Source organism: Tamandua tetradactyla, chromosome X, assembly GCF_023851605.1.
Source record: "Tamandua tetradactyla isolate mTamTet1 chromosome X, mTamTet1.pri, whole genome shotgun sequence".
Taxonomy (NCBI): Eukaryota; Metazoa; Chordata; class Mammalia; order Pilosa; family Myrmecophagidae; genus Tamandua; species Tamandua tetradactyla.
The window spans coordinates 95,108,416-95,131,024 of NC_135353.1; the positions used below are offsets into that span (position 1 = coordinate 95,108,416).

The 22,609-nt window shown below is 39.3% G+C and overlaps 1 protein-coding gene and 1 pseudogene across 2 annotated transcripts in view; one reads left to right on the plus strand and one right to left on the minus strand.

The window, feature by feature from the left end:
* ABCB7 (ATP binding cassette subfamily B member 7) overlaps nt 1-22,609 on the plus strand; it is a 189,798-nt gene that overhangs the window by 13,101 nt on the left and 154,088 nt on the right. The window contains exon 2 of one of the 2 annotated variants that reach the window (XM_077145351.1): nt 2,771-2,860. The exons of the other annotated variant lie outside the window; for it this stretch is intronic. Within the exon in view, the coding sequence (XP_077001466.1) occupies nt 2,822-2,860 (39 nt within the window). The 5' untranslated portion in view covers nt 2,771-2,821. The remainder of the gene's footprint in view (nt 1-2,770; nt 2,861-22,609) is intronic. 2 annotated transcript variants of the gene reach the window in all.
* Nucleotides 206-2,823, minus strand: LOC143670512 (RNA transcription, translation and transport factor protein-like; annotated as a pseudogene).

The following is a 22,609-nucleotide window of genomic DNA, read 5'->3' on the forward strand; positions in this document are numbered from 1 at the left end:
GATTCTATCATCTTGTCCTTTAGTTTTTTTTCCCCACATTTCTTAACTTTATTAAGGAAAAAAGCAGTGATGGTAAATTTCTAGAACAGTCCATTTTCTGAGATTCTTCCCGTTTAATGAGACATTTAATTTTCAAACACATGTCTGAAGTATACATGGTTCCCAACTGTACTAAGTAGGTGAGAAGGCTGAAATCCTAAAATGTTTATCTTCCAACTTTTTCCAGTCTGTAGTCTGTCTTTGGATCAGCAATAATTGCCTGGACAGCAACTGTGGTTTCATTAATTTTTGTCTGTAGTTCTCTGAGCTCTTCTATATGCAGCAATTGCAGAATTTGAGCAGCTTCATTAAGAACTGCATCTCCTGTATCAAAACCAAGAATGTGCTTGTCTAAAACAACAGACAAACCCTCCTTTGTTTGATTTGCTTTAGGAACTGTATACTGGGTCAGGTACTCCTGAACCGAAATGTGAATTGCCTTAAGCATCACCAGATGATCGTCATGACTTTGAATCTGGAGAAGATTAGCCAAAGCCACTATACCAGCTTTAAAATCAGGATTACTTACATCCAAATTGATCAATGGCACTGTGTTTTTAGTTGCACTGTCAGCATTTTATGTATTATCAGGTACCAAGTCTCTGTATTTTTCAGCATTATCTCCATATTCAAGTCTAACAACTAACCCAAGAAGCCAGTCAATTGCTTCTTGTTAATCTTGAATCTTGAAAGGACAGTTAACATCTCTGAGATACTTTTCAAAGAACTGGGGATAGTCACTGCTGTGGATGTTTTGTAAATTACCTGTCTTCAATTTTTTTTTAACTTTTTTACTGCGTAGTATAGCATATATACAAAGCCAAGAAATAAAAAAGCAATACTTTTCAAAGCACTCTTCAACAAGTAGTTAGAGGACAGATCCAGAGTTTGTCATGAGCTACCATACGATCGTCTCAGATTTTTCCTTCTATCCACTCCAGAATATACAAGGCTAGAGGGCTTAAATATTTTTTTATCATCACAATCAGCTTTTTTCCTTCTTTTTTGTGAAAAATAACATAGATACAAAAAAGCTAGAAGTTTCAAAGCACAGTACCACAATTAGTTGTAGAACATATTTCAGAGTTTGACATGGGTTACAATTCCACAATTTTAGGTTTTTACTTCAAGCTGCTCTAAAATACTGGAGACTGAAAGAGATATCAGTTTAATGATTCAGCATTCATATTCATTTGTTAAATTCTGTCTTCTCTGTAAAACTCCACCATCACCTTTGAGCTTTCCATCCTTCTCTTTAGGTGTGTTTGGGCTATGGCCATTCTAAATTTTTCATATTGGAAGAGTCTGTCATTAATATGGGGTAGAGAGATGGAACTGTCTGATGTTCTGGAGAGGTTAGGCTAGGTTTCAGGACTTATCTGGACCAGGGAATCATCTGGAGGTTGTAGGTTTCTGGAAAGTTGGTCTCATGCATGGAGCCCTTGTGGAATCTTATATATTGGTGTAGGTATCCTTGAGAATTGGCTGGAATGGTCATAGTTGGGGGTTGGTAGGTTATGATAGGTAGCAAGGTCTGACTGAAGCTTGTGTAAGAGCAACCTCCAGAGCAGCCTCTCGAATCTATTTGAACTCTCTCTGCCTTTGATACTTTATTAATTACACTTCTTTTCCCCCTTTTAGTCAGGATGGAATTGTTGATCTCACAGTATCAGGTCTGGATTCATCCCTGGGAGTTATCTGCCCTGTCGCCAAGGAGACTTTCACCCCTGGATTTCATGTTCCACATAGGGGGAAGGGCAATGATTTCACTTGCAGAGTTGGGCTTAGAGAGACTGGAGACACATCTGAGCAACAAAAGTTGTCCTCCAGAAGTAACTCTTAGGCATGCCTATAGGTAATCTAAGCTTTTCCACTACCCACATAAGCTTCACAAGAGTAAGCCTCATGATTGAGGGCATGGCCTATTGATTTGGGTGTCCCTAAAGTTTGACACAGTATCAGGGGATTCCCTGATGGTAAGGTTTAATAGTTCCATATTCTTTCTCCCATCCCTCAAGGGACTTTGCCAATACTTTTTGATTATCTGCTTAACATACTCTAGGATGTATCCCAGCATTACAATTATCTATACAAGATTACTAGACCTCTTTCTTATTCTGTGCTCCCTGTGTTTCAATTCTTCAAATGAGCTATACAGATAGGTTGAATTAGATTATGCACTATAGAAAATTTCAGTTCCAGACCAAATAAACCTTTGTTCCATTGGTTTCAAAGAGTATGTGTGGTTCTAAAATAAAAACACTGTCTTCCTTACCCCTGTATTCTGAATTACTTTAAGCCCAACCTGTTCAGCTTTGTTCTTATCTTTAAATATCAGGTTATATGTAAAACAGCTTCTCAAAATCCAGAAATGATAATCACCACTCCCGACTTAGGGTGTCTGCTCTAAAAGTTTACAATCTAGACCCCTGTTTTCTTATAAGCATTTTCTAAAGGTGACCATAGCATTCTTCTTGTTTTGTTTCTGACCTGTTTGGTCTTACCAAATCTCCCACATGTTCATTCACATTGTAGCATGCCTCACAACATTTTTCCTTTTTGTAGCAACATAACTTTCGTTCATAAGTGTACACCATCGTTCGCCAATCTACTTCTCCGTCAGTGCATCCTTCAACCACTTGCATTTATTCTGTCTTCAAGTTTGTAGTGTCTGATTTTCTGATCTTCAAGCCAAACAATGAAGTTTCTAAATTCTGTTTCATCTCTGCAGTTGAAGCCGGCAGTGTTGTGGTAGTCTAGGGCCATCAGCTTGCATTGGAACATGGCCCCAGATCCTCGCTTGGACCCAGGCCTCAGCTGGGTGAGATGTCCTTTAGTTTTTATTTGTTAGATCTGTGTATTATTTTCCTTCTCTCTCTCTCTCTCTCTCTCTCTCTCTCTCTCTCTCTCTCTCTCTCTCTCTCTCTCTCTCTTCCTTTAAATTACCTTTGTTCACATTCTTTAATTCTGTGCCCTTCTCCAGACCTCCCTCTCCTGTCTGTTTTTAATCAGCTGACAGGGCTCCCTCTCATATTTCTTGTTGGACTTGTCTTTTGTTGACTAGTTCACTCAGTCTTTCTTTATCTTTGAAGATTTTAATCTCTCCCTCAGTTTTGAAGGATAGCATGGCTGGATAAAGAATTCTTGGTTGAATGCCTTTCTCATTTAGGATCTTAAAAATATTGTACGTCTGCCTTCTTGCTTCCATGGTACCTGTTGAGTAGTCTGAAGTCAGTTTTATGTGTTTTCCTTTACATGTGGTAGATTGCTTTTCTCATCTTTCTTTCAGGACTTTCTGTTTCTCTTCAACACCTGGCAGTCTGATTAGCATGTGTCTTGGGGTGGGCTTGCTTGGTTTTATTCTACTTGGAGTTCACTGGGCTTCTTTGATGTGCATATTCGAGTCTTTTATAAAGGTTGGAAAGTTTTCTCCAATTATATCTTAAACTAACTTTCCTAGCCCTTTACTCTTCTCCTGGGACAACGATACTTCTTGTATTTTTGCACCACTTGTCCATCATTTCCCTACAGTCTGGTTGCATTTTTTCCATCTCTCTTCCCATTTGTTCTTTTGGTGCCCTAGTTCTGTTGTTCTGTCTTCTAGCTCATTTATTCTTTCTTCTGCTTCTTTGAATCTGCTATTGTGTGTCTCTAGTATATTTTTTATTTGATCTACTGTATCTTTCATTTCTGTGAGATCTGCCGGTTTTCTATTTAACCTGCTGAATTCTTCTTTATGCTCTTCTAGTGTCTTCCAGACATCATTTATTTCTTTTTTTTTTTTTATTAATTAAAAAAAGAATTAACAAAACAATTAGAAATCATTCCAATCTACATGTACAATCAGTAATTCTTAATAACATCACATAGTTGCATATTCATCATTTCTTAGTACATTTGCATTGATTTAGAAAAAGAAATAAAAAGACAACAGAATAAGAATTAAAACAATAATAGAAAGAAAAAAAAACAAAAAAAACAAAAACAAAAAACCTATACCTCACATGCAGCTTCATTCAGTGTTTTAACATAATTGCATTACAATTGGGTAGTATTGTGCTGTCCATTTCTGAGTTTTTATATCCAGTCCCGTTGTACAGTCTGTATCCCTTCATCTCCAATTATCCCTTCTCTTTTTTTTTTTTTTAATTAACGGAAAAAAAGAAATTAACCCAACATTTAGAGATCATACCATTCTACACATGCAATCATTAATTCTTTTTTTTTTTGCAATCATTAATTCTTAACATCATCACATAGATGCATGATCATCATTTCTTAGTACATTTGCATTGGTTTAGAAGAACTAGCAACATAACCGAAAAAGATATAGAATGTTAATATAGAGAAAAAAATAAAAGTAATAATAGTAAAATCAAAACAAAACAAAACAAAACAAAACAAAAACCTATAGCTCAGATGCAGCTTCATTCAGTGTTTTAACATGATTACTTTACAATTAGGTATTATTGTGCTGTCCATTTTTGAGTTTTTGTATCTAGTCCTGTTGCACAGTCTGTATCCCTTCAGCTTCAATTACCCATTGTCTTACCCTGTTTCTAACTCCTGCTGAACTCTGTTACCAATGACATATTTCAAGTTTATTCTCGAATGTCCGTTCACATCAGTGGGACCATACAGTATTTGTCCTTTAGTTTTTGGCTGGATTCACTCAGCATAATATTCTCTAGGTCCATCCATGTTATTACATGGTTCATAAGTTTATCTTGTCTTAAAGCTGCATAATATTCCATCGTATGTATATACCACAGTTTGTTTAGCCACTCTTCTGTTGATGGAGATTTCGGCTGTTTCCATCTCTTTGCAATTGTAAATAATGCTGCTATAAACATTGGTGTGCAAATGTCCGTTTGTGTCTTTGCCCTTAAGTCCTTTGAGTAGATACCTAGCAATGGTATTGCTGGGTCGTATGGCAATTCTATATTCAGCTTTTTGAGGAACCGCCAAACTGCCTTCCACAGTGGTTGCACCCTTTGACATTCCCACCAACAGTGGATAAGTGTGCCTCTTTCTCCGCATCCTCTCCAGCACTTGTCATTTTCTGTTTTGTTGATAATGGCCATTCTGGTGGGTGTGAGATGATATCTCATTGTGGTTTTGATTTGCATTTCTCTAATGGCCAGGGACATTGAGCATCTCTTCATGTGCCTCTTGGCCATCCGTATTTCCTCTTCTGAGAGGTGTCTGTTCAAGTCTTTTTCCCATTTTGTAATTGGGTTGGCTGTCTTTTTGTTGTTGAGATGAACAATCTCTTTATAAATTCTGGATACTAGACCTTTATCTGATATATCATTTCCAAATATTGTCTCCCATTGTGAAGGCTGTCTTTCTACTTTCTTGATGAAGTTCTTTGATGCACAAAAGTGTTTAATTTTGAGGAGTTCCCATTTATTTATTTCCTTCTTCAGTGCTCTTGCTTTAGGTTTAAGGTCCATAAAACCGCCTCCAGTTGTAAGATCCATAAGATATCTCCCAACATTTTCCTCTAACTGTTTTATGGTCTTAGACCTAATGTTTAGATCTTTGATCCATTTTGAGTTAACTTTTGTATAGGGTGTGAGAGATGGGTCTTCTTTCATTCTTTTGCATATGGATATCCAGTTCTCTAGGCACCATTTATTGAAGAGACTGCTCTGTCCCAGGTGAGTTGGCTTGACTGCCTTATCAAAGATCAAATGTCCATAGATGAGAGGGTCTATATCTGAGCACTCTATTCGATTCCATTGGTCGATATATCTATCTTTATGCCAATACCATGCTGTTTTGACCACTGTGGCTTCATAATATGCCTTAAAGTCAGGCAGCGCGAGACCTCCAGCTTCGTTTTTTTTCCTCAAGATGTTTTTAGCAATTCGGGGCACCCTGCCCTTCCAGATAAATTTGCTTATTGGTTTTTCTAATTCTGAAAAATAAGTTGTTGGGATTTTGATTGGTATTGCATTGAATCTGTAAATCAATTTAGGTAGGATTGACATCTTAACTATATTTAGTCTTCCAATCCATGAACACGGTATGCCCTTCCATCTATTTAGGTCTTCTGTGATTTCTTTTAGCAGTTTTTTGTAGTTTTCTTTATATAGGTTTTTTGTCTCTTTAGTTAAATTTATTCCTAGGTATTTTATTCTTTTAGTTGCAATTGTAAATGGGATTCGTTTCTTGATTTCCCCCTCAGCTTGTTCATTACTAGTGTATAGAAATGCTACAGATTTTTGAATGTTGATCTTGTAACCTGCTACTTTGCTGTACTCATTTATTAGCTCTAGTAGTTTTGTTGTGGATTTTTCCGGGTTTTCGACGTATAGTATCATATCGTCTGCAAACAGTGATAGTTTTACTTCTTCCTTTCCAATTTTGATGCCTTGTATTTCTTTTTCTTGTCTAATTGCTCTGGCTAGAACCTCCAACACAATGTTGAGTAATAGTGGTGATAGTGGACATCCTTGTCTTGTTCCTGATCTTAGGGGGAAAGTTTTCAATTTTTCCCCATTGAGGATGATATTAGCTGTGGGTTTTTCATATATTCCCTCTATCATTTTAAGGAAGTTCCCTTGTATTCCTATCTTTTGAAGTGTTTTCAACAGGAAAGGATGTTGAATCTTGTCGAATGCCTTCTCTGCATCCATTGAGATGATCATGTGATTTTTCTGCTTTGATTTGTTGATATGGTGTATTACATTAATTGATTTTCTTATGTTGAACCATCCTTGCATACCTGGGATGAATCCTACTTGGTCATGATGTATAATTCTTTTAATGTGTTGTTGGATACGATTTGCTAGAATTTTATTGAGGATTTTTGCATCTGTATTCATTAGAGAGATTGGTCTGTAGTTTTCTTTTTTTGTAATCTCTTTGCCTGGTTTTGGTATGAGGGTGATGTTGGCTTCATAGAATGAATTAGGTAGTTTTCCCTCCACTTCGATTTTTTTGAAGAGTTTGAAGAGAATTGGTACTAATTCTTTCTGGAACGTTTGGTAGAATTCACATGTGAAGCCATCTGGTCCTGGACTTTTCTTTTTAGGAAGCTTTTGAATGACTAATTCAATTTCTTTACTTGTGATTGGTTTGTTGAGGTCATCTATGTCTTCTTGAGTCAAAGTTGGTTGTTCATGTCTTTCCAGGAACCCGTCCATTTCCTCTAAATTGTTGTATTTATTAGCGTAAAGTTGTTCATAGTATCCTGTTATTACCTCCTTTATTTCTGTGAGGTCAGTAGTTATGTCTCCTCTTCCATTTCTGATCTTATTTATTTGCATCCTCTCTCTTCTTCTTTTTGTCAATCTTGCTAAGGGCCCATCAATCTTATTGATTTTCTCATAGAACCAACTTCTGGCCTTATTGATTTTCTCTATTGTTTTCATGTTTTCAATTTCATTTTTTTGTGCTCTAATCTTTGTTATTTCTTTCCTTTTGCTTGCTTTGGGGTTAGCTTGCTGTTCTTTCTCCAGTTCTTCCAAATGGATAGTTAATTCCTGAATTTTTGCCTTTTCTTCTTTTCTGATATAGGCATTTAGAGCAATAAATTTCCCTCTTAGCACTGCCTTTGCTGCGTCCCATAAGTTTTGATATGTTGTGTTTTCATTTTCATTCGCCTCGAGGTATTTGCTAATTTCTCTTGCAATTTCTTCTTTGACCCAGTCGTTGTTTAGGAGTGTGTTGTTGAGCCTCCACGTATTTGTGAATTTTCTGACACTCCGCCTATTATTGATTTCCAACATCATTCCTTTATGGTCCGAGAAAGTGTTGTGTAAGATTTCAATCTTTTTAAATTTGTTGAGACTTGCTTTGTGACCCAGCATATGGTCTATCTTTGAGAATGATCCATGAGCACTTGAGAAAAAGGTGTATCCTGCTGTTGTGGGATGTAATGTCCTATAAATGTCTATTAAGTCTAGTTCATTTATAGTAATATTCAGATTCTCTATTTCTTTGTTGATCCTCTGTCTAGATGTTCTGTCCCTTGATGAGAGTGGTGAGTTGAAGTCTCCAACTATTATGGTATATGAGTCTATTTCCCTTTTCAGTGTTTGCAGTATATTCCTCACGTATTTTGGGGCATTCTGATTCGGTGCGTAAATATTTATGATTGTTATGTCTTCTTGTTTAATTGTTCCTTTTATTAGTATATAGTGTCCTTCTTTGTCTCTTTTAACTGTTTTACATTTGAAGTCTAATTTGTTGGATATTAGTATAGCCACTCCTGCTCTTTTCTGGTTGTTATTTGCATGAAATATCTTTTCCCAACCTTTCACTTTCAACCTATGTTTATCTTTGGGTCTAAGATGTGTTTCCTGTAGACAGCATATCGAAGGATCCTGTTTTTTAATCCATTCTGCCAATCTATGTCTTTTGATTGGGGAATTCAGTCCATTGACATTTAGTGTTATTACTGTTTGGATAATATTTTCCTCTAACATTTTGCCTTTTGTATTATATATATCATATCTGATTTTCCTTCTTTCTACACTCTTTTCCATATCTCTCTCTTCTGTCTTTTTGTATCTGACTCTAGTGCTCCCTTTAGTATTTCTTGCAGAGCTGGTCTCTTGGTCACAAATTCTTTCAGTGACTTTTTGTCTGAGAATGTTTTAATTTCTCCCTCATTTTTGAAGGATAATTTTGCTGGATATAGGAGTCTTGGTTGGCAGTTTTTCTCTTTTAGTATTTTAAATATATCATCCCACTGTCTTCTAGCTTCCATGGTTTCTGCTGAGAAATCTACACAAAGTCTTATTGGGTTTCCCTTGTATGTAATGGATTGTTTTTCTCTTGCTGCTTTCAAGATCTTCTCTTTCTCTTTGACCTCTGACATTCTAACTAGTAAGTGTCTTGGAGAACGCCTATTTGGGTCTAATCTCTTTGGGGTGCGCTGCACTTCTTGGATCTGTAATTTTAGGTCTTTCATAAGAGTTGGGAAATTTTCAGTGATAATTTCTTCCATTAGTTTTTCTCCTCCTTTTCCCTTCTCTTCTCCTTCTGGGACACCCACAACACGTATATTTGTGCGGTTCATATTGTCCTTGAGTTCCCTGATACCCTGTTCAAATTTTTCCATTCTTTTCCCTATAGTTTCTGTTTCTTTTTGGAATTCAGATGTTCCATCCTCCAAATCACTAATTCTATCTTCTGTCTCTTTAAATCTATCATTGTAGCTATCCATTATTTTTTCTATGTTTGCTACTTTATCCTTCACTTCCATAAGTTCTGCGATTTGTTTTTTCAGTTTTTCTATTTCTTCTTTATGTTCAGCCCATGTCCTCTTCATGTCCTCCCTCAATTTATCGATTTCATTTTTGAAGAGGTTTTCCATTTCTGTTCGTATATTCAGCATTAGTTGTCTCAGCTCTTGTGTCTCATTTGAGCTATTGGTTTGTTCCTTTGACTGAGCCATATTCTCAATCTTTTGAGCGTGGACAGTTATCTTCTGCTGCTGGCGTCTGGGCATTTATTCAGATTTCTCTTGGTGTTGGACCCAGCAAGGTTGTAATATTTTTCTGTGAAATCTTTGGGTTCTGTTTTTCTTATCCTGCCCAGTAGGTGGCGCTCGTGGCACACGTTTGTCTGCGGGTCCCACCAGTAAAAGGTGCTGTGGGACCTTAAACTTTGGAAAACTCTCGCCGTCCTGGGGGTTCGCTAGCCGAAGCGGCTTGAGCCGGCCCGGGGTCCGAACGCAGGGAGGGTGTCCGAACGCAGGGAGGGTTGCTGGTCGCCGCAGCCAGGGAAAGCGCCCGTCCGAATTTCCTAGTCGGCCCTGGGCAACAAGCGTGGCGGGAGGGCGCCAGCGGCAGCGGCCCGCCCGAGAGAGTGCACGTTCCCCGGGAGTCACGGGGTCACCGTTCTCCGCGGCCTGGGGGTTTCCGATCCAATTCTCTCAGTTGGTCCGGGGGCTGCGCGTGGTGTGGGCGCCAGTCGCCTTGGTTTCAGGGGACCACCTCTCCAATTCTCCCAGCCGGCCCGGGAAGGGGGAAGGGAGTAACTCCGGCCGCTTGCCACCCCGCCCAGTAAGGCCCGCGCGCCTCGGCGATCTCACCCGAGCTGCTTCTCTCAGCCAGTCAGCCGTTCCAGGATGGGGTACGCTGTCTTTTTTATCTCTGTTGTGGCTTTGGGCGCTTTCTGTATCGTTTCTACTCCCCTAGTAGGTGTCCTGGAGAAGAAACTAAGATCCGCGCGTCTTACTAAGCCGCCATCTTCCAGGAAGTCCTCCATTTATTCCTTTATAAATATCCTTGACTACTTGTTCCATATTCTGTCTCTCCCCTGGAGCCTTGATTTGCTTGTTTGGCTGGGCCATTTCTGCTTGGATCTTCGTGTACTTTGTGATTTTCTGTCATGTTCTGGGCTTTTGATTATCTTGATATAGTTATTATACAAGTTGATTTCTTTCATTCTTCTAAAGTTGTATTTCCTTAATTTTTGCTGAATGTTTCCTTTTACACTTTATTAGTTATTCTCTGCCAAATCAAGATCCAGATCTCATGTAAGGGATACAGTTCAACTTAAGGTTCTGTTATAAGGTAGGTCAGGGTACACGGGTACTCCAGTGGCAGAATGTCTGACTACCACGCAGGAGACCCAAACTGAACTCCTAGCCCCTTCTCTCCAGCATCTGGTGACGGTAAGACTCCTCCTCCCTCAAACTCTCCCCTCTGTGTCTGGTGCAGCTGACTTGCACTTACTGGGTCTGGTCAGCAGATGGCATGCTGACCAGACCCAGTAAGTCCTGCTCCCTCAACCCCGCCCCTCCTGGCCAGAGCAACTCAAGGTCTGTGTGCTCAGCAGGGGGGGTTGTTCCACCAGGAGTGGCTGGCGAGCAGATCTTGGCTGGAGGACTGGGGAGCCAACCAGTGCATGGGGTATCAGCTGATCCAGAGCACTGGTGGGCCTGCCAGATACCATGACTGCAGGCCCCTATTCCTGCATTTGACTGGTTGATCACGCCCCCAATACTGAGGCCCAGCCTACAGTAGATGATCACCGGCCTCCAAGCTCCCTGCCCTTACACCGTTTGTTACACTGTTTTAGCTATCTCAGGGTATGTGCCTGGAGTGCAAATTCTGGGAGTAGGTGGTAGCCTGTGAAGAGTATCCCAGGTCAGTGTTTCCCAGTCTGAAAAAGACCAGGAACCCATAATGGGAGTGTTGCCTGACTCCACCTTGCCCTGGGGAGGGACCAGCAAGGGTGCTAGGAACTTCTCCTATAGCTTTTTGAAGCTGGGTGGTTTTTTTTGTTGTTGTTGTTTTTGGTTCAGCACTTGCCCCGTAAATGCAGCTTTTTAAATTTTTTTTGTGTAATTTTGAGGAAGGGTATTATCTTACGCTTTAGCCCAGGGAGGGTTGAAACAATAGCTGCCCTCAGAGTTGGACCACAACTGATAATGAAATGAGTAATCAAAAGCATTGATCAGTGATTGGACTTCACACCCCTGGATGTTTGGGAAGTAGGTTTTTGTGTGTCACCTTCGTACCAGCAAGCTGCACCAGGGGCCGGGGTTGAGTATGGCATTGCTGCCTGCTGCAGGACTGGGGGATGGACAACAATAGCCACTCTGCGTAGAGTGAATCTTACCATTATTTATGTAATTTATCAGTCTCTTCCTCCCACTCTTTCCTGGATGCTTCACAGCATGCTACTAGTCTCAGGAGTTTCAGGTAGTTGACTTAGACTGTTCCTGCCTGTTTAATAGTTGTTCTGCTAGAGGTAGAGGGATTATTGGAGTTTCCTACTCAGCCATCATCCCACAATTCTTCAGCAGTAGATAGCCTCTTCAAGTTTGGAGAGGTGACAAATTATATCAGTCAGGATCACAACTCACTTTTTTATTTTTGTTTGTTTTTACCTTTTTTTTAATTGGGAAAATAACATATATACAAAACACAATAAATTTCAAAGCATACCACAACTAGTTATGGAACTGATTTCAGAGTTTAGTATGGGTAACAGTTCCACAATTTTAGGTTTTTCCTTCTGGCTGCTCCAAGACACTAGAGACCAAAAGAAATATCAGTATGACTCAGGAGTCATACTTATTGCTAAATCTAATCTTGTCTTTTATAACTCCATCTTTTCCTTTGATCTTTTTTCAATTGTTTACTTTTTTTGTTTATATATATTCACATACCATGCATCAGCAAAGTGATTCACATTATCACAATCAACATTTTTTTCTTTTTTGTGAAAAATAACATATACAGAAAAGCAATAAATTTCAAAGAACATTTCAACAATTAGTTGGAGAACAAATTTCAGAGTTTGGTGTGGGTTACAATTCCACAATGTTAGGTTTTTACTTCTAGCTATTCTAAGATACTGGAGACTAAAAGAAATATCGATACAGTTATTCAGCAATCGTACTTATTTGTTAAATCCTACCTTTTCTGTATAACTCCACCATCACCTTTGATCTTTTGCCCTCTTTAGAGGTATTTGGGCTATGCTCATTCTAACTTTTTCATGTTGAAAGGGGCTTTTGATAATATGGAATAGTGGAATGGGAATATTTGATGTTCTGGAGAGGCTGGCCCCTCTGCATTTCAGGACTTGTCTGGTCTAGGGATCCATCTGGAGGTTGTAGTTTCTGGAAACTTACCCTAGTGAATGGAATCTTTGTAGAATATTTATAACATCCTAGGTATTCTTTAGGATTTACAGGACTAGTTTTGATTGGGGTTTGACAAGTTATGATGTGAGCAATGTCTAACTGAAGCTTGTGTAAGAGTGGCCTCCAGAGTAGCCTCTCGACTCTATTTAAACTCTCTAAGCCACTGATATCTTATATGTTTACACTTCTTTTCCCCCTTTTGGTCAGGATGGCATTGTTGATCCCATGGTGCCAAGGCCAGGCTCATCCCTGGGAATCATCTCCCACACCTCCAGGGAGATTTTCACTCCTGGATGTTATGTCCCACATAGTGGGGAGGGCAATGGTTTCACTTGCAGAGTTGGGTTTAGAGAGAGAGAGTCCACATCTAAGCAAAAATGAGGTCCTCTGGAAGTAACTCTCAGGCATAGGTATAGGTAGGCTAAGTTTCTCTGCCACATACATAAGCCTTACAAGAATAGGCCTCAAGATCAAGGGCTTGGCTTACAGGTGTCCCTAATGTTTGACACAGTATCAGGGTTTTCCCTGGGAGGTAAAGTTTAATAATTACATAATTTTCTCCCACCCCTCAAGGGAGTTTGCCAAGACTTTTTATCTGCTTAGTATACTCTGGCATGTATCCAGGCATTACATTAAGCTATACAGGATTAAAGACTCTTATTCTTATTCTGAGCTCCCTGTGTTTGAATTGTTTAAATGATCTATCCAGACAGGTTGAGTTAGATTATATACTACAGAAATTTTAGGATTTGGGCAAAATAAACCTTTCTTCCTTTGGTTTCAAGGAGTAGATGATGTTCCAAAATATAGACAATGTCTTCTTTACCCCTGTTTTCTGAATTACCTTAATCCCAACCTGATAGGCTTCATTCTTATCTCTAAATATCAGGTTATACATACATAAAACAGTCTCTCAAAATGCATAACAATTACCCCTCTGGACTTAATGTGACTGCTATAAGAGTGTGTTGGTTTGAAAGGATTAGGTGCCCTAGAAGAGCCATGTTTTAATCCTGATCCATCTTGTGGAGGCAGCTGTTTCGTTTAATCCCTGTTCAGCACTGTATATTGGAAACTTGATTTGTTTATCTCCATAGAGATGTGACTCATCCTATTGTGGGTATTAACCTTTGATTAGATAGAGATGTGACTCCACCCATTCCAGGTGGGTCTTGATTACTTTACTGGAATATTTTAAAAGAGGAAACATTTTGGAGAGGGCCATGAGAACCACGATAGCCCATGCAGCAGATACCTTTGGTGATGAAGAAAGAAAATGCCCCTTGAGGAGCTTCATGAAATAAGAAGCCGGGAGAGAAAGCTAGCAGGCATCGCCATGTTTGCCATGTGCCTTTCCGGTTGAGAGAGAAAGCCTGAACTTCATTGGCCTTTCTTGAGTGAACGTAACCTCTTGTTGGCCTTAGTTCGGAAATTTTATACACTTACTTTAATTGAAACATTTTCGTGGCCTTAGAACTGTAAACTTGCAATGTAATAAATTCTGCCTTTTTTTAAACTTTTTTTTATTAATTAAAAAAATTAACAAACAAAACATTAAGATATCATTCCATTCTACATATACAATCAGTAATTCTTAATATCATCACATAGTTGCATATTCATCATTTCTTAGAACATTTGCATTGATTTAGAAAAAGAAAAAGACAACAGAAAAAGAAATAAAATGATAATAGAGAAAAAAAAGATTATACATACCTTACCCCTCGCTTTCATTTACCACTAGCATTTCAAACTAAATTTATTTTAACATTTGTTCCCCCTATTATTTATTTATTTATTTATTTTTATTAATTAATGGAAAAAAAGAAATTAACCCAACATTTAGAAATCATACCATTCTACATATGCAATCAGTAATTCTTAACATCATCACATAGATGCATGATCATCATTTCTTAGTACATTTGCATCGGTTTAGAAGAACTAGCAACACAACAGAAAAAGATATAGAATGTTAATATAGAGAAAAGAAATAAAAGTAATAATAATAGTAAAAAAAAAAAGCCTATAGCTCAGATGCAGCTTCGTTCAGTGTTTTAACATGATTACTTTACAATTAGGTATTATTGTGCTGTCCATTTTTGAGTTTTTGTATCTAGTCCTGTTGTACAGTCTGTATCCCTTCAGCTCCAATTACCCATTATCTTACCCTGTTTCTAACTCCTGCTGGACTCAGTTACCAATGACATATTCCAAATTTATTCTCGAATGTCCGTTCACATCAGTGGGACCATACAGTATTTGTCCTTTAGTTTTTGGCTAGACTCACTTAACATAATGTTCTCTAGGTCCATCCATGTTATTACATGCTTCATACGTTTATCCTGTCTGAAAGTTGCATAATATTCCATCGTATGTATATACCACAGTTTGTTTAGCCACTCTTCTGTTGATGGACATTTTGACTGTTTCCATCTCTTTGCAATTGTAAATAACGCTGCTATAAACATTGGTGTGCAAATGTCCGTTTGTGTCTTTGCCCTTAAGTCCTTTGAGTAGATACCCAGCAATGGTATTGCTGGGTCGTATGGCAATTCTATATTCATCTTTTTGAGGACCCGCCAAACTGCCTTCCACAGTGGTTGCACCATTTGACATTCCCACCAACAGTGGGTAAGTGTGCCTCTTTCTCTGCATCCTCTCCAGCACTTGTCATTTTCTGTTTTGTTGATAATGGCCATTCTGGTGGGTGTGAGATGATATCTCATTGTGGTTTTGATTTGCATTTCTCTAATGGCCAGGGACATTGAGCATCTCTTCATGTGCCTTTTGGCCATTTGTATTTCCTCTTCTGGTAGGTGTCTGTTCAAGTCTTTTTCCCATTTTGTAATTGGGTTGGCTGTCTTTTTGTTGTTGAGTTGAACAATTTCTTTATAAATTCTGGATACTAGACCTTTATCCGATATGTCGTTTCCAAATATTGTCTCCCATTGTGTAGGCTGTCTTTCTACTTTCTTGATGAAGTTCTTTGATGCACAAAAGTGTTTAATTTGATGAGCTCCCATTTATTTATTTCCTTCTTCAGTGCTCTTGCTTTAGGTTTAAGGTCCATAAAACTGCCTCCAATTGTAAGTTTCATAAGATATCTCCCTACATTTTCCTCGAGCTGTTTTATGGTCTTACACCTAATGTTTAGATCTTTGATCCATTTTGAGTTAACTTTTGTATAGGGTGTGAGAGATGGGTCTTCTTTCATTCTTTTGCGTATGGATATCCAGTTCTCTAGGCACCATTTATTGAAGAGACTGTTCTGTCCCAGGTGAGTTGGCTTGACTGCCTTATCAAAGATCAAATGTCCATAGATGAGAGGGTCTATATCTGAGCACTCTATTCGATTCCATTGGTCGATATATCTATCTTTATGCCAATACCATGCTGTTTTGACCACTGTGGCTTCATAATATGCCTTAAAGTCAGGCAGTGCGAGACCTCCAGCTTCGTTTTTTTCCCTCAAGATGTTTTTAGCAATTCGGGGCACCCTGCCCTTCCAGATAAATTTGCTTATTGGTTTTTCTATTTCTGAAAAATAAGTTGTTGGGATTTTGATTGGTATTGCATTGAATCTGTAAATCAATTTAGGTAGGATTGACATCTTAACTATATTTAGTCTTCCAATCCATGAACACGGTATGCCCTTCCATCTATTTAGGTCTTCTGTGATTTCTTTTAGCAGTTTTTTGTAGTTTTCTTTATATAGGTTTTTTGTCTCTTTAGTTAAATTTATTCCTAGGTATTTTATTCTTTTAGTTGCAATTGTAAATGGGATTCGTTTCTTGATTTCCCCCTCAGCTTGTTCATTACTAGTGTATAGAAATGCTACAGATTTTTGAATGTTGATCTTGTAACCTGCTACTTTGCTGTACTCATTTATTAGCTCTAGTAGTTTTGTTGTGGATTTTTCCGGGTTTTCGACGTATAGTATCATATCGTCTGCAAACAGTGATAGTTTTACTTCTTCCTTTCCAATTTTGATGCCTTGTATTTCTTTTTCTTGTCTAATTGCTCTGGCTAGAACCTCCAACACAATGTTGAGTAATAGTGGTGATAGTGGACATCCTTGTCTTGTTCCTGATCTTAGGGGGAAAGTTTTCAATTTTTCCCCATTGAGGATGATATTAGCTGTGGGTTTTTCATATATTCCCTCTATCATTTTAAGGAAGTTCCCTTGTATTCCTATCTTTTGAAGTGTTTTCAACAGGAAAGGATGTTGAATCTTGTCAAATGCCTTCTCTGCATCCATTGAGATGATCATGTGATTTTTCTGCTTTGATTTGTTGATATGGTGTATTACATTAATTGATTTTCTTATGTTGAACCATCCTTGCATACCTGGGATGAATCCTACTTGGTCATGATGTATAATTCTTTTAATGTGTTGTTGGATACGATTTGCTAGAATTTTATTGAGGATTTTTGCATCTATATTCATTAGAGAGATTGGCCTGTAGTTTTCTTTTTTTGTGATATCTTTGCCTGGTTTTGGTATGAGGGTGATGTTGGCTTCATAGAATGAATTAGGTAGTTTTCCCTCCACTTCGATTTTTTTGAAGAGTTTGAGGAGAGTTGGTACTAATTCTTTCTGGAATGTTTGATAGAATTCACATGTGAAGCCGTCTGGTCCTGGACTTTTCTTTTTAGGAAGCTTTTGAATGACTAATTCAATTTCTTTACTTGTGATTGGTTTGTTGAGGTCATCCGTTTGTTCTTGAGTCAAAGTTGGTTGTTCATGTCTTTCCAGGAACCCGTCCATTTCCTCTAAATTGTTGCATTTATTAGCGTAAAATTGTTCTTAGTATCCTGTTATTACCTCCTTTATTTCTGTGAGGTCAGTAGTTATGTCTCCTCTTCCATTTCTGATCTTATTTATTTGCATCCTCTCTCTTCTTCTTTTTGTCAATCTTGCTAAGGGCCCATCAATCTTATTGATTTTCTCATAGAACCAACTTCTGGCCTTATTGATTTTCTCTATTGTTTTCATGTTTTCAATTTCATTTATTTCTGCTCTAATCTTTGTTATGTCTTTCCTTTTGCTTGCTTTGGGATTAGTTTGCTGTTCTTTCTCCAGTTCTTCCAAGTGGACAGTTAATTCCTGCATTTTTGCCTTTTCTTCTTTTCTGATATAGGCATTTAGGGCAATAAATTTCCCTCTTAGCACTGCCTTTGCTGCGTCCCATAAGTTTTGATATGTTGTGTTTTCATTTTCATTCGCCTCGAGGTATTTACTAATTTCTCTTGCAATTTCTTCTTTGACCCACTTGTTGTTTAGGAGTGTGTTGTTGAGCCTCCACGTATTTGTGAATTTTCTGACACTCCGCCTATTATTGATTTCCAACTTCATTTCTTTATGTTCCGAGAAAGTGTTGTGTATGATTTCAATCTTTTTAAATTTGTTAAGACTTGCTTTGTGACCCAGCATATGGTCTATCTTTGAGAATGATCCATGAGCACTTGAGAAAAAGGTGTATCCTGCTGTTGTGGGATGTAATGTCCTATAAATGTCTGTTAAGTCTAGCTCATTTATAGTAATATTCAGATTCTCTATTTCTTTATTGATCCGCTGTCTGGATGTTCTGTCCATTGATGAGAGTGGTGAATTGAAGTCTCCAACTATTATGGTATATGAGTCTATTTCCCTTTTCAGTGTTTACAGTGTATTCCTCACATATTTTGGGACATTCTGGTTCGGTGCGTAAATATTTATGATTGTTATGTCTTCTTGTTTAATTGTTCCTTTTATTAGTATATAGTGTCCTTCTTTGTCTCTTTTAACTGTTTTACATTTGAAGTCTAATTTGTTGGATATTAGTATAGCTACTCCTGCTCTTTTCTGGTTGTTATTTGCATGAAATATCTTTTCCCAACCTTTCACTTTCAACCTATGTTTATCTTTGGGTCTAAGATGTGTTTCCTGTAGACAGCATATAGAAGGATCCTGTTTTTTAATCCATTCTGCCAGTCTATGTCTTTTGATTGGGGAATTCAGTCCATTGACATTTAATGTTATTACTGTTTGGATAATATTTTCCTCTACCATTTTTCCTTTTGTATTATATATATCATATCTGACTTTCCTTCTTTCTACACTCTTCTCCATACCTCTCTCTTCTGTCTTTTTGTATCTGACTCTAGTGCTCCCTTTGGTATTTCTTGCAGAGCTGGTCTCTTGGTCACAAATTCTCTCAGTGACTTTTTGTCTGAGAATGTTTTAATTTCTCCCTCATTTTTGAAGGACAATTTTGCTGGATATAGGAGTCTTGGTTGGCAGTTTTTCTCTTTTAGTAATTTAAATATATCATCCCACTGTCTTCTAGCTTCCATGGTTTCTGCTGAGAAATCTACACATAGTCTTATTGGGTTTCCCTTGTATGTGATGGATTGTTTTTCTCTTGCTGCTTTCAAGATCCTCTCTTTCTCTTTGACCTCTGACATTCTAACTAGTAAGTGTCTTGGAGAACGCCTATTTGGGTCTAATCTCTTTGGGGTGCGCTGCACTTCTTGGATCTGTAATTTTAGGTCTTTCATAAGAGTTGGGAAATTTTCAGTGATAATTTCTTCCATTAGTTTTTCTCCTCCTTTTCCCTTCTCTTCTCCTTCTGGGACACCCACAACACGTATATTTGTGCGGTTCATATTGTCCTTGATTTCCCTGATACCCTGTTCAAATTTTTCCATTCTTTTCCCAGTAGTTTCTGTTTCTTTTTGGAATTCAGATGTTCCATCCTCCAAATCACTAATTCTATCTTCTGTCTCTTTAAATCTATCATTGTAGGTGTCCTTTGTTTTTTCCATCTTTTCTACTTTATCCTTCACTTCCATAAGTTTTGTGATTTGTTTTTTCAGTTTTTCTATTGCTTCTTTTTGTTCAGCCCATGTCTTCTTCATGTCCTCCCTCAATTTATCGATTTCGTTTTTGAAGAGGTTTTCCATTTCTGTTCGTATATTCAGCATTAATTGTCTCAGCTCCTGTATCTCATTTGAACTATTGGTTTGTTCCTTTGACTGGGCCATATTTTCAATTTTCTGAGCGTGATCCATTATCTTCTCCTGGCGTCTCGGCATTTAGTCAGATTTCCCTGGGTGTTGGACCCAACAGGTTGAAAGATTTTTCTGTGAAATCTCTGGGATCTGTTTTTCTTATCCTGTTCAGTAGGTGGCGCTTGTGGCTCACGTTTGTCTGCGGGTCCCACCAGTAAAAGGTGCTGTGGGTCCTTTAACTTTGGAAAACTCTCGCCGTGGGGGAGGTTCGCCAGCCGAAGCGGCTTGGAAGAGTGCCAGCCGAAGCGGCTTCTAAGAGTGCCAGCCGGCCCGGGGGTCCGAATGTGCGGAGGGTTGCTGGCCGCCGCAGCCCGGGAGAGCGCCCGTCCGAATTTCCTAGTCGGCCCAGGGCGCCAAGCGTGGCGGGAAGGCGCCAGCCGCCGCAGCCCGGGAGAGTGCACCGTTCCCAGCCGGACTGGGGAGTCACGTGTTTGGAAGGGACCCCCCCCCCCCGGTCACCGTTCTCCGCGGTCTGGGGATTTCCGATCCAATTCTCTTAGTTGGTCCGGGGGGCCTCGTGTGGTGGGGGCGCCAGCCACCGCGGCTTGAGGGGACCGCCTGCCCAATTCTGCCAGCTGGCCCGGGAAGGAGGAAGGGAGGAACTCCGGCTGCTTGCCACCCTGCCCGGGAAAGCCCGCGCCCCTCGGGCGATCTCACCGGAGCTGGTTCTCCCAGACAGTCAGCCGTTTCAGGATGGGGTACGCTGTCTTTTTGATCTCTGTCATGGCTCTGGGAGCTGTTCTGTATCATTTCTACTCCCCTAGTAGTTGTTCTGGAGGAGGAAAGGTGAGGGTGGCAAGGCTGTCGAGGACGGTGGCGGAGGAGCTGGTGAAGGCGAAAGAGGGCACGGTGGTGGTTGGAGAGCCGCTGGAGTAGGAGGAGAAAGGGAAGGATAAGATGGCGGATGGAGCGCTGCCGGAGCAGAAGGGGAAAGAGAAGGGCAAGATGGCGGCGGGTGCCCCGGCAGAGAAAGAGGAAGAGGAGGGCTGGATGGCAGCGGGAGCGCCGGCGGAGAAGGGGGAAGAGGAGGGCTAGATGGTGGCGGGAGCGCTGGCAGAGAAAGAGGAAGAGGAGGGCTGGATGGCGGCGGGAGCGCCGCCGGCAGAGAGCCCTATTAGTTATTTTTATTCCATATGTTCTACTCTTCTGTTGATATAGTAGCTAAAAGGAGCGTCAGACACAAGGTTTTCACATTCACAGAGTCTCATTGTGAAAGCTATATCATTGTTCAATGATCATCAAGAAACATGGCTACTGGAACACAGCTCTACATTTTCAGGCGGTTCCCTCCAGTCTCTCTGCTACATCTTGAACAATAAGGTGATATCTACTTAATACATAAGAATAACCTCCAGGATAACCTCTCGACTCTCAGCCATTGACACTTAGTCTCATTTCACTCTTCCCCCTTTGGTCGAGAAGGTTCTCTTAATCCCTTGATGTTAATTCTAAGCTCATTCTAGGGTTTTTCTCAGTCCCTTGATGCTGAATCTCAGCTCATTCCAGGATCTCTGTCCCATGTTGCCAGGAAGGTCCACACCCCTGGGAGTCATGTCCCACACAGAGAGGGGGAGGGTGGTGAGACTGCTCATCATGTTGGCTGGAGAGAGAGGCCACATCTGAGCAACAAAAGAGGCTCTCTTGGGGGTGACTCTTAGGCCTAAATTTTAAGTAGACTTGACCTATCCTTTGTGGGGTTAAGTTTCATATGAACAAACCCCAAGACTGGGGGCTCAGCCTATAGCTTTAGTTGTCCACACTGTTTGTGAGAATATCAAGAATTCAATTTGGGGAAGTTGAATTTTCCTCTGTTCTCACCATTCCCCGAAGGGGGCTTGCAAATACTTTTCCAGTCACTGATCAAATCACTCTGGGATTCATCGGGGCATCACTCTGGACAAACCAACAAAATCTCATGTCCTACCTGAGATTCCAAGTTCTTATGACATTCAAGCAAACTACCTACATGAGTTATATTAGGAAATGCTCTAGTCAAAATATAAATTTTGTAATAAATAAACATTTTTTGCTTTAGTCTCACACATAAGGTGACATTTTAAAGTATTAATTATCATCTATTTTCAGCACCCTGCAATGATGACATTCCTTTCTTCTTCCTCATGCAAAAACATTTTTAAAGATAAATTCTGCCTTTTAAAAGCCTTTCCGTTTCTGGTGCATCACATTCTGGCAGCTTGCAAACTAAAACAAAGACTTTTCAATCTAGACCCCTGTTTTTTATAAGTATTTTCTAATGAGGCCATAGAATATTTGCTCTTTTGTTTGTCTTATTTGGTCTCACTGAATGTTCCACAGGTTCATTCACAATGTTGCATGCCTCACAACTTCATTCCTTCTTGTAGGAGCACACTATTCGATCATATGTATATAACATTCTTTGCCATTCTACTTCTCAGTCAGTGCATCCATCAGCCCCATTCATTGGGTATCATGCATAATGTCCAAGGTCAACAGTCTGTAACCACTCTCAATTTTAAATAACTTAATTGTTCCCAAGAGATAGATAACCAATAAATACACTCTCATTAAATAGAAAATCTAAACCTCCCCTTAATTCTTGTCTCTCCCCCTATTATTTACCTCTATTATTGCTGTGGTACTTCATGTTTTCCTGTTAAGCATAGCCCATAGCATACAATAGTAGTTTTCCCTCATACACCAAAATTATACACTATTTGTACAAAATTCATACCTTTGTAGTAGTTCATGTAAGAACTTGTTCATATTTTTAGTATTATTCAATGGGACACATGAGTCTATACATCCCCTTTCAGTCATGTTCACCTTTAATATGATAATATTACTTACAGACCTACTAGTTAGCTGCCTTCACTTCTGTATTTTCCCTTGCATTTAAGTTCAGCTTCATTCACT